General features: G+C 40.1%; 1 protein-coding gene across 1 annotated transcript; it reads right to left on the reverse strand.

The window, feature by feature from the left end:
• Positions 1–306: 306 nt before the first annotated feature.
• RSPH10B (radial spoke head 10 homolog B) lies at positions 307–15,625 on the reverse strand (the record flags this gene model as incomplete). The annotated part of the gene is made up of 20 exons (XM_082490444.1): positions 307–493; positions 929–1,124; positions 2,205–2,315; positions 2,825–2,915; positions 4,056–4,187; positions 4,959–5,135; positions 6,216–6,323; positions 7,571–7,719; positions 7,820–7,899; positions 7,984–8,095; positions 8,832–9,021; positions 9,489–9,610; positions 10,104–10,245; positions 10,948–11,124; positions 11,979–12,099; positions 12,740–12,825; positions 13,877–14,050; positions 14,256–14,324; positions 14,583–14,658; positions 15,390–15,625. 20 exons carry the CDS (start codon positions 15,623–15,625, stop codon positions 307–309), a joined length of 2,736 nt encoding a protein of 911 aa, XP_082346570.1.
• Between the last annotated feature and the right edge of the window lie 1,638 nt (positions 15,626–17,263).

Here is a 17,263-nt window from a genome sequence, read left to right on the forward strand (position 1 = left end):
AAGCAGAAACCGTTTCATTGGGACATACGTGACAAGATATTACTTCTTGTATCAGCAAACGCTGAGGGAATTTTTTGGTACGAGTCAAATATTGACTTCTGGAAGAGTTGTGTTTAAAGGGTTACGCTCACGTAAATGACTGTTCTGGTGTAAGAGCAGTTTCCCTCTGAGACCAGCAAGTCTTGTGCATGCAGTTTTATCGCGCTTCTGTTTTAGACCTTACTGCACATGTGATTCTTCTGTTGTGGGTTTTATCTTTATTCAAACAGTACTTACTTGAAGCTTCAGCAGTTCTCATCAGGAGACTTATTTCTTCTTTCTCTTTTTGCCAGTAGGCACCTTGGTAACAACGGGGGGTGCCACAAGGGGCGCCTCTTCCTGCGTGACAGACTCCTCTGACTCCTTAAAATCGGGACTCTTGGAGTCAAATGGTTTTTCTGCTGCAGCTGCTGCTTGCCTTTTTGCCTCTTCCGCTTCTCTTCCAGCAATAACTCTGAGTGAACAAAGTTTAAATTCAATGCACTGCAAGAGTGGGGAGACAGATTTATACTGACGAAGCAATTACAGCTATATTCACAGTATAAGCTGTCAGATTGTAGGGAAGCAGAAGATCTGTCTAGTTACCATTTCAAGTTTGACTTATGTATGTAAAAAAAATAAATGTCTTAACTGCCTTTACACAGAGCAGGGCTCAAGTGCAGGAAGTATCAGAGAGTTGAGGTCTGTAACCTGAAAGCAGCCTGTATTTGCTACTCCTGACAGTAATAGAAGTCCCGCAAGTTACATTCTGTATGTCGCTTATTATACCTGGATGAGTTTGTTTTCCCAGTTACAGTATGCTCTAGGACTTTATTAAAGCACATGTCTCACTTCCAATAATTTTGTTAGTAGAAGAGCTAGCTACTTCAAGATGAGATGCAACACTCACTTTGCCAGCTCCTCGTCCTTGATCTTTCTCAGCTCAGCTAATTCAGCATCCCGGATTCGATTTTCTTTTATTTTTTCTCTCAGTGCTTTTTCATGTTGGTAGGCAGGAAAGAACTTAGTTGTAAAAAATAATTGCACCTGACACATCCACAGACTAAATTCCTCATCTTGTTCGGTTTTGCCTTCTTTTGGTTCATCTGCAACGTGTAAATTAAACATGGTTATTTAGCAGGGCACTTCTATGTCAAATGTGGTTTGGATTACAGTATTTCAGAAGTGATACTCTGCAACGGGAAAGGCTGGCTGCTGCATGGTACGGCAGACGACAACTGTGAGAAACTTTTAACCGATGCACGTGAAAGGGGATGGCCCTTTTGTCGGTCTTCAGTGTGACTTGTCCCTGGGAATGGCATCAAAGGAATGCGAACTTTCCCCTTTAATCCTGCAATGAATGTCTTCTGCAGCAATTTGATGACAGTTCAGTATCCACGACTCCTGTGCCCGGGGGAATGGAGGCGCCAACAGGAGTACCCCAAAGAAGGGCACTGCACACAAGTATGCAGTCGTGGTGACTGTCAAAGAACAGGCTGGGGCCCACCTGCTGGTTCTTTGCGAAAAAATGCTTTTTCGGAGCTGTAACTTTTCAGTCACCAGATTTCACTGAAAGAGCTGATGACTACACAAAGATCCTTGCCTACCTACATTATTGATTTGGGTTCTTTATCTGTAGAAAACATTTAACAACCACAAAAAACAACCCAGGTGAGATCTGCTAATCATCCAGAAGGGAGACATGAAAATGCTCCTCCACATTTCTCTTCTGCATGAATGCTGGCCTGTTTTACCAGAAGATATCTTATCCCAGCTAATGGTGGCACACCATTAATAATAATTCTTATATTATGTAAAAGAAGAATGACATAGCAGTATTATCTTTTATTTGTCCAAAGTATTAAAAAAAAAATGGGCAGGCTTGCAGACTGAGCTTCTCATAGAGTAAATACAAATTACAGCTTACAGATGCTCTACAAATAAAATGTGGCATTTTAAAATTGGGGAAACTACTTAGGCCAGTACTTCAACATCTCATTTAACTATTCTCATTTTCTTTAAAAAAACGTTTAAAATTTTTCTTTAGAAATCTTCCTCCAGAATTAATGTTCATTTACTGCCCTCTTGTGACAAGCTGAAATCTGAAATAAACAATTAAAATTTGCAATTCAAGAGCTACAAGGGATTTTTTTATATTAAGTCCTAAGATGGTAGGACTGCTTTACCTATCAATTCGTTTGCTGGACAGAAGTCTTGTTCTTTTCCTGCATCCCAGCTGAACAATGATGGAATGTCTTTGATACCTCCATGAGTTGTGTGAAATGAGAGGACAGTATCTGATATTGTAAAGAAAGAAAGTTTAAATTACTCAGTTTGTAATTCTGTGCATTAAATATCAGGTTTGATCTTCAGCACAAACAAATATAAATTGTCGTTGGACCTTGCGGTTGGAATACTTCTGTACCGATGAGAAGTTTGTTTATAATGAGGCACAATGCAGAGTTCAATCTCCCATTTCCATGCCCAAATGAGTGGGACAACAGGAAGAATTTAGTTTTAAAAAGCCTTTAAGTAATTTTTAAGGAAAACGTCATAGCTTCTAATTAAAAAGCACAAAAAGTTCAGAGATTCAAACTTGCCCAGCTATCTATGTATAGCAGGTGTGGAAAGCTAAACATAAACCTTGTTGTAATTGCCAAACGGAATGCAGTTACCCTCTGTAATTGCAATACATCCAGCTCTCTCAATGATTAGCTGCTGTTTTAATCATCTTTAAAGGTGTAAAAAGAGTGAATCTCCTCTAGCACCACTGCTTATAGATGCTTATGGTAACGACAGTACTCACCCAATAGAGATTCTTGAAGAGGATGCCCTCTGTCTGCACAAGGTCTCAGTGGCTGGCAAGAAGTTTTAAATTCAGTTACTAAATGCCTGGATTTGTGTTCAAATTAAAAAGTGAAATCACATGTCCATTTCAGTCACGCTAATTCCTATCTCCAAAGAATTTCGCGTGCACTCTGCAATTATGCCTATTTTAAACATTGAAATTGCAATAGTGTTTCCCACTTTCAAGTATTAGCAAATCAGTCACAACACATCACCTTTGATACCAGCCAGGGAAGTAAGATTATCCTATTCCAGAGCCAGGGAAATATAGAAGTACAGAGAATGAAAGCTCCTGTTCTTGTCTTCAGACATGTCCCTCTGTTCTTACCTGTTGCTCTACATACTATTATTTATCTGCCCCTGAGGACACAATAATGAATTTCTATTCCTGACTATAGGAACATACTCCAGGAACTACACTGAGTGAAAAGAAGAGAACAACATTCAAAGGGGTAATCTGAGAAGGATGCTTTGAAATCTTTCCAACTGTCATCCCAAGCATCTTCTGCAGCCTGATGATGCCACTCTTCTCAGACGACTGACAGCAAAAGTCTCACAAAAACTCAGGTCAATCACAATTCTGTCTTCTAAGTGTTGGCAAATTTTCCCAAAGTTGGGAAGCTTCCAAGTTCTCTGTCCAATTTCCACAATTCCAGTACAAAACAGTAACCATTGCTATCTTACCCCAAAATCACAGGGATAAGACAATCCCTTTTTGTTCTTGGAACATGAAGAATCGTGTTACAGTCATACACTGGGTACAAAATTGTAAAGGCAGTGAAGGTGAAAAGTTTGCTGGAAGAATTCTGAAAACTGATTTATGAATTACATTACAGTCACCTTCCCCAGTACTTCTAAATCTCTCTGCCCATGTCTCAGCCTCTCACTCCCTACCTTGCAAATAAAGAAGAAACCGTAGCTTTATTCACCATTGTTTCAGTTAATGTAGAAGATACCACCCAATATTCTAAATAACAATAGCTGAGGGTATGTGTGGGAGCAAATGCTTTGTTAGCAATGGAAATGGACCACTTCTAGGCTCATACACAGATCCAGGAACAGGAACACGTTGTATTTAACGTTAGATGAAATTCTAGTCCCTTTCAAAACATAAAACTACCTTGGCTATTCTGTCACCCGTGAATTTGCAAACCTTCTGCTCCATCTTTCAGTGGGGGCTTTTCACATACCTCATGTTTCTTTATTTCATCTTGTGAGATGACACTTTTGCTTGAAGACAAACCCGAACAAGCATAAAGCTCAGCTGCCTCGGAAATGTCATAGTTTATGTCTGTATCGATCATACTTCTGCTGTAAGTGCACTAATAAAAAGTAAACACAAGAAGAGTTTTACATTTTTAAATTAAGATTTGCTTTTAGTCTTGGACAATCTGCCTATTTTACCTGGACCATTTCACTGTGCAACTGCATTAATGCTTGCAGTGATGCAAGGGAATGGGTTCCATAGGATGGGAACAACTGGCCAGAGAATGGTGGTGTTCAGCGGCACCACTGGCTTACAGACACTGTGAAATTAGGTGTTTGTGAATGCTCTTTGAATTAATAAAAATACTTTCATCTTGTGCATAATTCTGAATAGTAACATTTCCAAGTTATGCCTTCAACTACCCTCGCATCTGTGTCACCAGCAGCATCTTACAACCTATAAAATCTTTATTCTAAAGTTATGCAAAAAGAGAGCTTAACTGCTGGGAAACAGCAAGTCTTGCTACGTACAACTGCAATGCCATTTTTACAGGGCAATTTTAGACATGCAACTTAAAGCAGGAGAGGCATATCTTCCACCAGCCAACCAATTCGTCAATTCCCCTTTGAACACTGGAAGACTTGCAAGTACTTTACGTGTATTCACAATTATCTAGGAAAATGTGCAAATGTGTTAAAACTGTCTATACTGATGTTACAAGCTACGGTAGCAACAAACAGAAAAAGCAGAAGGACCAAATCAAACGAGTGTTTATGCAAAAAGAGGAAATCAGTTTCTATGTTCAGGAAACAGAACATTTGCAGGTCCCAGCTTCGCCCTCTACGTGGACATACAATAATATTTAACAGGTCTGCATCAACTTTACCTGGGACAGAGAATATTCTGGGTACAGAGACACATTTGTGGTTCCCTCGGAGAGACCCTCGATTCTAAAGCTACTTATTTTCTGATAATCACAATCTACTTGCTTCTTAATCATATCACTGGTAACATACACCAACGCGCAATCCAGAAGAGCTTCAACAAATTCAAGAAAAACCAACTAGAGTAAAACAAACACAGTGATTAATTCATTCATTTTTGCAAAAACCCTTCATTAACGGTCATATGTACCTGAGCAAGCAAAGAGATCAAAAGTGACAGTTTGTGAAGCCTCGCTGGCCTCATTTACCTATTCAAACATCCCTCCTTCTGAAGAAAAATTGAAAACAGCCAAAGCTCAAAAAATTCAGGTGATACACTGTGTTATGCCTTATACAAGTCATATTGAGATAAAATACTGCATAGATTTTTCCTGTATCCGGAGCTACGAGAAATTTCTCTAACAAACACCACACAACTATTGCTATTACCTAGAGCGTTTCATCGCATACGATGCTTCCAGAAACCCCCAAAATGGGTATATACTGAATCGCTTAGTAAGACTTACACTGTGTGTTCAGTTTATCAGATACTGTTTAAAACAATAAATTCAATTATGTCATTTACAATAGATCGTCACTGAGTAAGAGCTAATTCTTTCAGGGGGAAGGCCCTCTACAGCAGGCCAGATGTCAGGTAGCACGAGACTCCTCTACAGTCACTACCCGACCTCATTGAACTGCCAGCACTTACACATCACTAATCAGGTTTCTTGGATCACCAGATTTTCAGGATCAGCGGGTTCACATCTTAATTATTGACCCATCTCAACATTTCCAGTGCGTGCCTCAGCAGCTGGAAGCGCCGAGATTCATCCCTGCGTAATCGCTGTATACACACACTGTCAGGCAACCGCCCCACAGACAGAACTATTACCAGCAGCAGTCTCCTAGGAACGGTACTTCACCCACTGGGTCACAGCACTCTTACGGAGTTACCTGTATGGTCAGGTACGCTGAGACTGTACTAAGAACGGTAAGGTAATAAGCAAAACACAGAAGTACATGAGCTAAACTAGAAGACATAGGCAGAAGGAAGGAAGACAAAAATAGGTACTCAAGTTTGTACTCTTTATTTTTCTGGAATAAATTAATTCATTTTCCTCCTGTTCTAGCAGATAGGACAGTATTTGCAGCATTTTTAAAAGTAATTTTACTTGTTACTGTAGCGATGAACTATGATATGTTTTTTCCGTACACACCTCCTGCTCCAGGTTGGTACTACTGCTATCATGCAGAGAAGGACCATCTTTGACAAGTATTTCCACAAGTCTTGAAGCAGTTAATTGTTTGCTGAGAAGTTTAAAATCCTGGGTAAGGGTAAATGTTACATGTTAACAGCACTTCAGGCATTCCCACATGGACCTAATCTAACTCCCTTTAAAGCCTGTGTCAAAATTTCTAGTGGTTTCAAATGATACTTCCACATATGTAATTAACAACAGAGTAAAACTCTGGCTATACTGAAGTCAATGGGAATGTTTCCTAAACTGCAAAAACGGTGTTAAGAACGAACTTGTGAAAACTCATAAAAAAAAATATAAAAAATTACAATTTTGCCATCTGATATTTTTATTTTTTCATTAAAAAAAGGCTTGGATTTAAACAGTGACTCAAAATGCAGGCAGATCAATGGAAACTGTTCCCTGGCTTCAGTGTAATCTTGATCTGTCCATGAATTATTGAATTTTAGTATAGAATCTCGTGTTCATCTTGCACTATATTAAATTATTACATTATTAAAATGGTTTACTGTGTTATTTCAAAAGCTGACAGTCTTTGATTTCTACCAATAAGACATTTTCATTTATGCATTTTACAGGATTGGGGGGGGGGAACAGCAAAAATATTTATATTCCCTTAAAACAAATTTGTCAAAGATTTGATTATTTGAAATGATCAAGTACGAAATCAGAATTCAATCCTGCAGAAGTACTATCCTGGTTTCAGCTGGGACAGGGTTAATCTTCTTTCTAGTGGTTGCTGTGTTTTGATGTTTAGGTTTTTCAAGGACTCTTTTCAGCTCCCCATAGAAGCTGAAAAGGAGCATAGAGAGAAGGATGGAATGGCCAATGGAATATTCCCATCATGCTCAGCATATAAATGGGGGTTGGATGGGGCAGGCAGAGGAATCCGCAATCACTGCTCGGGACAGTGCTAATTCACCGAGCAGTGAGAGTGACTTGTGTCATTACTGTTATTATTGTTACTTTCTTTTTCTGTTATTGTTTCTATTAAACTGTCTTTATCTCAACCCACCAGTTCTTTTCTTTTTCCCTCCCCTCCTTTTCTCCCTCTTCTCCCTGCCCTTCTGGGGAAAGGGGGAGAACTACGTGAGCGGACAGTGGTCCTAGCTGGGGTTAAACCACAGCAAGTACATAAATAAATTCCACAGAACAACTGTCCATTTAATGTTTGTTGGACAGTTTGTACAAATAACCTCGCTTCTACCTTTTCAACTGTGCAGAAGCCACAGGGAGTATTGTAAATGCTCATGTAAACCAAACAAATAAAGCGCATCTGATCACACTAAATAATAAAAAAAAAAGATTATTACATTCAATATCCAAAGGAAGTGCCTCATTTTCATTATGGGTTCAAATGGAGGTTTGGTACTCGGTCTACAAAAAGCTCTGTAAATTTCCCAGCATTTGTCGATGTAGCTCATGGCAAAAACTGTACATCGTTCTTCAGAAAATAAGATACCTTTAAAAATTAATTGGGGAAAATCGTTACAGTAAAACTGTGATGTCTGCAGTACTAATCGATGAATTCTGCACAGCACAGAAGAAATAGCATTACTTACCTCGGATACGACAGGCAGCGGGAGTAACATTCCTGGACACCATTTCTAAGAAACACTTCTGCAGATAAGGACCTTTCTCTCTACAGTTGAAACAAAAATACTTTTGTCTGGGAAGACTCAAACTGATTGCACTGAAATAAATTTCACTAAAAGATGAAACTTACTTGTGCTCTTCATGATAGATATGAAATGCTAGACGAATAAGGTAAGATAAAAATGTTCTGAACAGTAAAGTCTCATGTGGACAATGTATCTCCTCAGGTGGTGCTTTATCACCTAAACATTTTGAAAAAATAAATCTCTATTGCTATCATGTACATTAAAATGCTTATAGGCATACTGACTTGTCAGTCTTTCTTACCCTCTCAATCTCTACCTATTACAGTGTAACAACACTCCTGGAAGAATCAGGCCAGACACAGCATCACTTCCAAACAAGCAGGTCCAGGGAGAACTGTTCACCTACAGCTGAGTCTTATCAAGTTCTCTCTTTCTAGAAATGCACCCACTCAGCATATAGGGATGAAAAGGGAAGCAAAGCTGGAGTTAAACCCTTCACATGCTGCAGACATTGCAGTGCATCCCGCTGCACGTCTAAATAGAACTCATCGATTAACTGTCTCTATGGAAGGAAAAACACATACAAACCAAAGTTAAGAGCACTGGGGAAAAAAAAAGAAAAAAAAACTTTGTTTCTTCTACTTCTCTTTCTCAGACCTCTTAAAACTGCATGTAATAGTAATGGCAAGACCAGGAGTGAATACAATTTTTGAACAGATGGGTCTTTAGAACAATTTTTAAAGTGGTATTTTAAGTTTCCATTTTCTCACCTAAGCACCTGAAGTGCCTGGAGATGTGTTAACGCCTCTATTGAGAACTCAGGCACAGAGGTACCCGCTCAGGGCCACTTAACTACCAGAGTTGAGCTATCAGTAGAACTTGCCACTCCAAATCTCCACAGCTTACTACTAAAACTCCTAGACTCTAGACCCCCATCAACAGAAATACAAACCGCTCAGTATCCGATCCATTTCAGCAAGAGTTAGGTTGGAGTGATGAAACTGGCAGTCCTTCAGAAATCTCCAAAATTGGAGCTTAGTCATGAGGAAGGTGTTGTCAAGAGCATGATCACAGCCTAGGCCGCTGTAGAATGTGTAAATTCTTCTCAGTTCTGTAATATGCCTCAACACAGCAAATTCTACCTAAATAAAGCAGGATATGTTTTCAGCATCATCTCACAGCAAGCAGGGATCAGCCTGTATTGATCCTGTAACTGGGCATATAATGCTTTTGATCTTGTAACTTTGAAGAGCACATCCCTGGTTAAATGTTCATGAGAACATTACTTGAATGCAGTTATAATAGATACTTTTTGGTGACTGATAAAAATAAATTAGTCTCTGTCAGCAGACAAACCTCACAGCTGCTAAAGGTAGCTGCTGAATGCCCTTCCCCATACGTGAATGTATTTTTTCATTGCCTTCTCGTGGAAGCTCGGAAAGAGGCAATACTGTCTATGCATTCTTTTTCCTTTTCTGTTTTCATAGCCGTCAGACTTTTGAATAGTTCTTTAATGGAAAGAGTTACTTTAATACAAATAAACCAGAAATAAAATAATACGAAACACAGTGCAGGGGAAAACTGAAAATATCAAACAGTAGACTCTTACTTGTTTCACTTCTTCATGTCTCTCTTCCCTTGGCAACAAGTCAAGCAGTGAAGATATATCCAACTCAATATTTGATCCCAGAACCGAAGTATCTTCTGAGCCGTTAATGACTGTGAAGTTTTCTACCATGCAAATAAAATAAATTACAACAAACTAAAATGAAGTTAAAAGTGTATATACACATACACAGGGAAAATAAAACATACACTATTCCTTCTTATCTTACTGACTTCAAACTGAAAATAACCGACTCCTTTATAGTGAGGAGTAGAGTTTCATAATCAACAGCGTAACAACTGAAGAGTAATTTTGTCAAATCCAACCCCTAGCCAAAAGGAAGTGCAGATATTACATAAGCTATGAAACTTTCAGACAACGGTGTTCCAAAAGCATTACAAGATGTAGCGTGGATGTGTCATTCAACTCAAAGTGTCATGCACAGGGAACAAGAAGCATGGGAGCAAAAGTCATTAATTATTAAAATAACTTCCATCTTTGTCAAAGTTCTTTGAAGAAATACGTCTGGTTCTTGAGAAAGTACAAACAGCTTCACATTACAGTAAAAAGGAACAACAAGATGCGAACAGAGTGAATTTGTTTTCTTAAGCTGCTTACCAGTGCCAAAATTACTTCCTGTGCAAATGGCATTCAGCTCTTCTGCATTCATTGCATCCGCTTGAAAAGCAGGAGATTCTACTATATGGTCATCTATGAACTCTCCTTCGTAAACATGACCGTTCTTGAACACAAACTTGCCCTATAGACAGATTAATTTTATTATTTTCAATATAAATCAAAAATCAGAAAAAATTACACTAATGCTTTCCATCAAATTTTCTTTTAAGGATCTTGGCTAAAATGCACTATATGAGATAAAATAAAGCAAAATAATTTTTCCTCACCTCTTTTATAAAGTACTTTGCCATCTGTCAATTAAAGTACACTGCTGGGATGAAGAATTGCGTATATATCTGTTTGATTTTGAAAAGTATTTTGAGGAAAAAACATTCCCCCCTCCTTAAGAAAGACTTGTTTGCAATCTTTAGTTTGCACATCTGGCACTCTGCTCACAGGTTTTTTTTAAAAACAACCTGTTAATGTGAGGACGCCTCTGTGCAAGGCTAGATTGAGATCCAGTAGCTCATAGTATAAAAGTGAAAGTACTGATCAACCACTGCAAAAATCAAAATGCACCTACTGCACTGAGAATCTCCACAGTAAAACGTATTTCTTTATACACACAACACACATCTAACCACAGCGTCAAATCTGTGGCCCAGCAAGGTCCTTGGAAGGACTCCTACTGCTTTCAGTGGAGTCTGCCCTTCACGTCGGCGTTCCATCCACAATGCAAACTGAATGCAGTCTTCCATACGAAATCTAGAGATCCACTATACAGAGCAGAATAGTCTCCCCTGGTGTTGACAAGCAGTAAGACAAAACTACAGACAATACTCACCTTGCCATGTTTCTTACTACAAACCCATTCACCGTCGTACACTTCTCCGCTGGCATATATGAACTTCCCACGTCCGTGTCGTTCCCCATTTACAAAGTCACCTATGTATTCATTCCTTAACGGATACTGAGATGCAGGCATTCTCTTCAAAAACCATACGTGGGTGCCATAGCCATGCTGAAAAAAAATTTGTGTGTTAAAAAAACCCAAAACGTCTCCAGAAGAGCTACAACTGCTACAGGTCCAGGCTTTTAAAAAGGAGAAACATCTAGGCATCTTTAAGAGTCACCGTTGGCAAATCTCTCCAGTAAAAACACCCAGCGGTACTTCACACCATCCATAGAAGTATATTCTACAAAGGTGCATGCGAGAAGCGCTCAGAGGATACACTGAATCAACACATCCTTAAGCAAGCTCTACCAACAGGACTCCTAAAGACATCCTTCCCGCTTGAATCCTTTTGACTGTAACGCTTAACAGCCAGGTGAGGAACACCGTGCCAGCAGAGCGCCACAATGTTCCAGAACTCCTTGACAATTTCATGCAGAATGAAAAGACAGAGGAAGTAGCTCACATTTTTCCCAACAGAATAATAAATGGAAGGAACAAAAAGTGATGGAAGTCTTTTCCTTCCGTTACAAAGCTTTTACAAGAGGGAACAGTGTTGTCTAATATTTTACAGGTGACACAGAAGCAAATTGCCATATATGCTCACTGCTGAAGTCATCTCTCAAGCTAAGTATACTCGGAAACATTTAACTTTTTAAACTTTTTCCTTTTTTTATGAAAAAGGTTTATATTTTATAGTAGAGAATTAAATTATCATTTTGTAAGACTAAGTCAATAGCCTTTTAAAAATTTGAATATTGCTAACATGAGAATCAACTTACAATAAACAGCATATTTCCACTATCTCAACTGGTAAAAATCATACAAAGCTCCTTTGATATTGCACAAAACTCCCTTTCTAATTTTACTAGAATAACGGACAGATGCTGAACTAAACAGGTTGCTGGGGAAGAAATTAATACCTGTATGCCATACGCCCACTGTCCCATATACTCTTGATTAGCTGTCAACCATCTCATTCTTCCTTTTCCATGACGTTCATTTTTCTCCCATTGACCTTCATAGATATTTCCAGACTTATAGCTGCAAGAAAACAATAAAAGTTAATGACTCATTCATAGTAGATTCTAAGTGGATCTTATGAAAGCAAGGTTTAGGCAAAACTTCACTGCTAATAAATTTACCATTTATTAATGCTAAATATAAGCATTAATTTGAAAGCTGGGTCACTGTAACGCGGATACAGAGGCTTGATTGTACCCACTGTTTACCTCCTATTTTTAACTTACAAGTCACTGTAAAAATGTTAATCAGTTCTTTTCTTCCAAAGAGTCTTCGCCATAGCTAATCAAAATATTCTTTCATATATAATTCCACAAATAATTCATTTATTCATGAAAGCAGCTCCATCTGTTCAAATCAATTGAGTTTATTTGTTTTTAAATGTTGATTCGTGTTTTACCAAAGCTGATTTTGGATTTTGTCTTTCGACATTCTTTTGTGGGAATGATCAGCAGAAATATACCAACATAAAAATGTAAGCTATAGAGAAGGTCTATTTTATTATTATAAAGCACTTTGTACAATTATGTACTCCCCTGCAGAAACTACACACTACTATGAAATGGTAGAATTTGTATCCATTTTAAACAACAGGAGAAACTGTATGATAATACATGTAAAATAAAAAAAATACAAAGATAAGAAGTGTTATCATGTTTACCATCTCATTCCCCATCCTTCTTTGACGTTATTTACCCAGTCGCCTGAATACCAAGAGGTATGCTCCTGATCATAATAAATAGTACCCTGAAACAAACAGTATAGTTAATTTAAATACCTAAATATTCATCTACAATAATAAAACATCACACACAAATTATGTAAGACATATGTAATCATGCTTTTACATATAGCCACTTTGAAACACTGTACATAAAGCACCGAACTGATAAAATTAAATTAAAAAAGCAAACTCTTTGGATGAATATTAGTTAAGACCTTAAAAAAACCCCAAGCATTCAAAAAAAAAATCACACTGCATTACATCAGTGTCTACCATGTTTTGCAAACTACTCGGAAATACTTTAAGTTGCCAAAGTCAGCTCTCTGGATCACACTAGCCACTCTGAGGTAGATCAGTTTCCTGACTCATTCAGAATTCAACTTCCAATAGTAGGTCTACATTGTTAATTTTTCTGTCTTTAATAGCTGCTTCTCAGGACAGACTGGTGACCATCCACAGCAGCCTGAGTGATTTTAGTGTCTCATTAGTGACACAGAACAAAACCCCATCTTATTAGAATGGATTTTCCGCACGTGCTGAGCATTGGTCTGCAAAATGTCAGGCCCAGAAGAGTGTCTCAATCTGGGTGCACAAAACGGAGACAGATAAAAGCACTAGCTGCCTTTAAAGAGTTGGAACTGCATGTTACTGAAACTAGATAAAGCAGTCTTAATTGTAGTTATCATACTTGGTCTGCTTAACACATTTGGGAGCAGGATCGCTTTGTCACTCCTGGGAAGCTAATTGGTCTGTCATTGTTACGTGGCTACTGATGCAGCCCTGAGTTTTGACTTTGTCACCATCTACTTAGAGCGGAATAAAGGACAATTCACATGATAAGCCAATTATTCCTTAGGATACCATTCATCTCTTCCACTACAAACAAGATCCCATCCCAATTGTTTTACTTAGCATTCACAACTTCAGAGAAGATCCTTAGGAAAGACAAATCTCTACATAGCATAAGACCATACAACGGCACAAAATATTTTTGCATAACCGTTCCACAAGAGCTCTTGCTGTTCTAGAAGGTGGTCATCTAAGATCATGCTGTCATTTGGTGTTCTTACCCACCTTTCCATGTCTTTTGCCTTTACACCAATAGCCAATGTAGGAAACAGGACGAGTACCGCTCTTGAAAAATCCAAATCCATGCCTAACTCCATTCTTGATGGATCCTTCATAAATGCTGCCATCATTCCACGTATAACGGCCATTAAACGTCTGCACATTCTTAACAAATGTTCCCTAAAAGATTAAATTACAACATTTAAAAAGCTGAGACTCACTGTTCCAATTATCTGGGAGAAGTCAGGCTTCTGATTGAAATCACTGCCATAGTTCTGCAGTTGCCCCTGTACTGTACCAATTACTACAACTTATCCACTTTCCTTGAATTTCCACATCTAATTGTCTGTAATTGTGTTCATTTATAAATTAAATTGCACTTTACCTCGTACTTCACTCCATCAGCCCACGTGTAAGTCCCACATCCATGCATAAGCCCTTCAGAAAACATGCCCTTCAAAATGAAGAGAACGGCATCATTTGCAAATTTATTCTCACCGCAACTGAAGCCTACAGTGATTGTAAGATTTCAAATTAACGACATATTAATTCCCCTCAAATGCAGTTTTAATGCCAAAAACCAACAGAGCTTTCAATGCTTACACATTCTAAGGCTCAACCCCCACCTACATTAAAAGAAATAGCCTGCTGGTTCTAGAGCAAGAACTTGACTCACTACTACTTTTCTTTTTCTTTTAATTTATACACTCACCTTATACGTGTTTCCCCCCTCAAAATATGCAAATCCTTCACCCTCATACAATCCATGAACTTTTTCACCTTCATAGCTACAAAGGAAACAATATAAGATGAAGATTGCAAGTCACCACCAGTAGACCTAAATCACAACAGACATATAACAAATGACCTTTGATTTACCATGGTCTACACTCAGGCCAGATGTTGCACCTTGTGTAGAAAAATGAGCTACAACAAAATGTCCAACTTTTTGCACCTTCCTTGTCATACTTCACGTAATTGTTGCGTTGCCTCAGACCCGTATTTCTTTTAATTAAGAAAACAAAGCAAATTGGTAGCATTTACTAGTTTACAACCAGGCGACCTGGCCAGTATGTGAAACATTTACATACAGTCCCTTTGAACTACCAAAGGATTTGGTTAACACTGCCATTCTCATCTGTTTCCTCAATTTAGGATATTCTTAAGGGATATGAGCAGCCTTAATCATTAAAAGGCAGCAGCAAATGAACATTAAACGACAGAGCTACATTTTCTTCACCAACTACCTGCACACTTAAGACAAAACTTCACCATAGGTGAACAAGCAAAAAGAATCAGCCTTTTGGCAAACAGAGAGTGCCGGCAACTCTCTAGGATGCAAGACGGCAGCAGAATTCCACATGTATCAGTCTCGTAAAGTGCCATGGCTGCTAGGTCTAAATAACCCGATTCACTGCCTCAAATCAAAAGTCAAATCCCTGTTTGCATGACACTGGGTACACCAGAGATACTGAAATGAGAATCCTTAACCTCATTGATGTATTTGTAACAAGCATACCTTTTTACAATAACTTCAGTAAGAACGGGCTCCTCATAGTATTGAGGAACATTTTGGACTGGAGGTTCTTCATCCAGTATCACTGGATTTGCCTGTGTTTCTTCCACTTCATTCACTAAGCTCTGCAAATCTGTCGGCTTTGTTGAACTGCTCTCAGCTGTAGCGTCTTGTGCAGGGGCAGGAGGACGTACAGATTTTTCCGTCTTCTTGCCATCTTTCTTCTTACCCTTTGCCATAACTACCAAATTGTCTCAACATGTATTCTCCTTCTGAACATTTACTGTCTTATGTCAAGATTTTTTCCCCCTATAATCTATTTGATTAAAAAAAGAAACAAACAAAAAAATAACGGAAAAACATAACCACACGGAAAATTATCAGTTGGTTCTTAATTATTGTATCTGCATGTATTTAAAGTTATTTCTGCAGTACGGGTTGCTGGAGGCAGCGGTTTCGGCTCGCGGCAGGCGGGCGGCAGGGCTAACGGGCAGCGAAGCCCACTAATTACCTCCAGGAAGGCCGCCCAAACCTCCACCACAGACTGCTCCATAGACTTACTTTTGGATTTAATCACGTGGAAAAGCTGAAAACCGTTTCTCAAAGACGTGAGTTTGGTGAGTTTCTTGAAAGTTACACTAGTATGATAGATTTAACTTGCCTTCGCGGTTGTGAACACGGAATAACCACCACCGCCTATAAAAACACGTTGGGCGCTCGGAGCTGCCTGGAGGCCGCCTGCACGGCCGCACCACGACTCCCACCCCTCTCACAGGCCGACCGTCGCCGCTTCGCACGACAAGCCCCAAACCCGCGCGCTGCGGGGGCGGGCAGGGGCAGCTCCCCCATCCGCCGTGTTCTCACCCCCCCGCCCGCCTCCGCCCGGACAGGTACAGCACCAGCGCCCCCGCTTCCGAGCGAGGGGCGCCCCGGCCGGCCCGGCCCGGCCCGCCCTTCACCACCGCCGCAGCGCCGCGCCGCCCCGCGCCTCACCACCGCCGCCGCGCTGGGCCGCGGTGCGGCGAAGGCCGCCGTCACCATACCAACGGCAGCGCTCAGGGAAGCCGCGTCCCCGCCCCCGAGGGGCGCCTGCCCTCCGGCCGGCTCTGTCGGGGCAGCCGCGCCGCGCCCGGCGGGAGCAGCGGGGAGCGGCCTCCTCCGCGTTCACCCTCTCGCAGGGACCCGCGGCTGGAGCACACCGCTCCGCAGCCGCCCGCCTGTCCCCCTCAGCGCGGAGCCGCCCCGGCCCGGCAGCAGCCCTCAGGGGAGCGGGGGGGGGGGGCGGAGGGAGAGGCAGCGGAGCGCGGGAAGAGTTCAGGCGCCCGATGCGGGTCCTGCAGAAGGGCGCGAGCCTCGCTACTTCTCTTAACGGATGCGTGCTTCAAAAAGACGGGTTTCTAACTGTTTTGATTGCACCGAGGCAGAATTTGGGCCGTCCTGACCGGCACTGCCTGGCGAGACAGCTTTTTTCCGTCCCTTCTCAGAGAAGGAAGCCCTGTTCTTGACAAAAAATGTTTGGAATACGGATGGGAACAATGCTAATAAAAAGTAAACATGGCAGATGAATTATTCCAGTCAAGCATTAAACATGGATGCCAGCAAGTTAATCATTAAATGCAATATTAATGCTTGAAGTAATTCTCATATGAAACCCAGCTTTAGTATCAGTAAAAAAAAAAAAAGGTAGTATTTTCACTTGTATATCATTTACATTTTCTTTAAAATTACCATATACAGGATGTATAAACATAAAGAGTGAATGTTTGTTTTACGGCATTACTGGAGACTCAGATGCACATTCCACTTAAAGAATCGGTGTATTTGCTATAAATAAGGTTCACCTACTCGTTCATCTTTACATAGAAATATATTTATTT

Source organism: Vanellus vanellus (genome assembly GCF_965231255.1).
Source record: "Vanellus vanellus genome assembly, chromosome: 14".
NCBI classification, from domain to species: Eukaryota; Metazoa; Chordata; class Aves; order Charadriiformes; family Charadriidae; genus Vanellus; species Vanellus vanellus.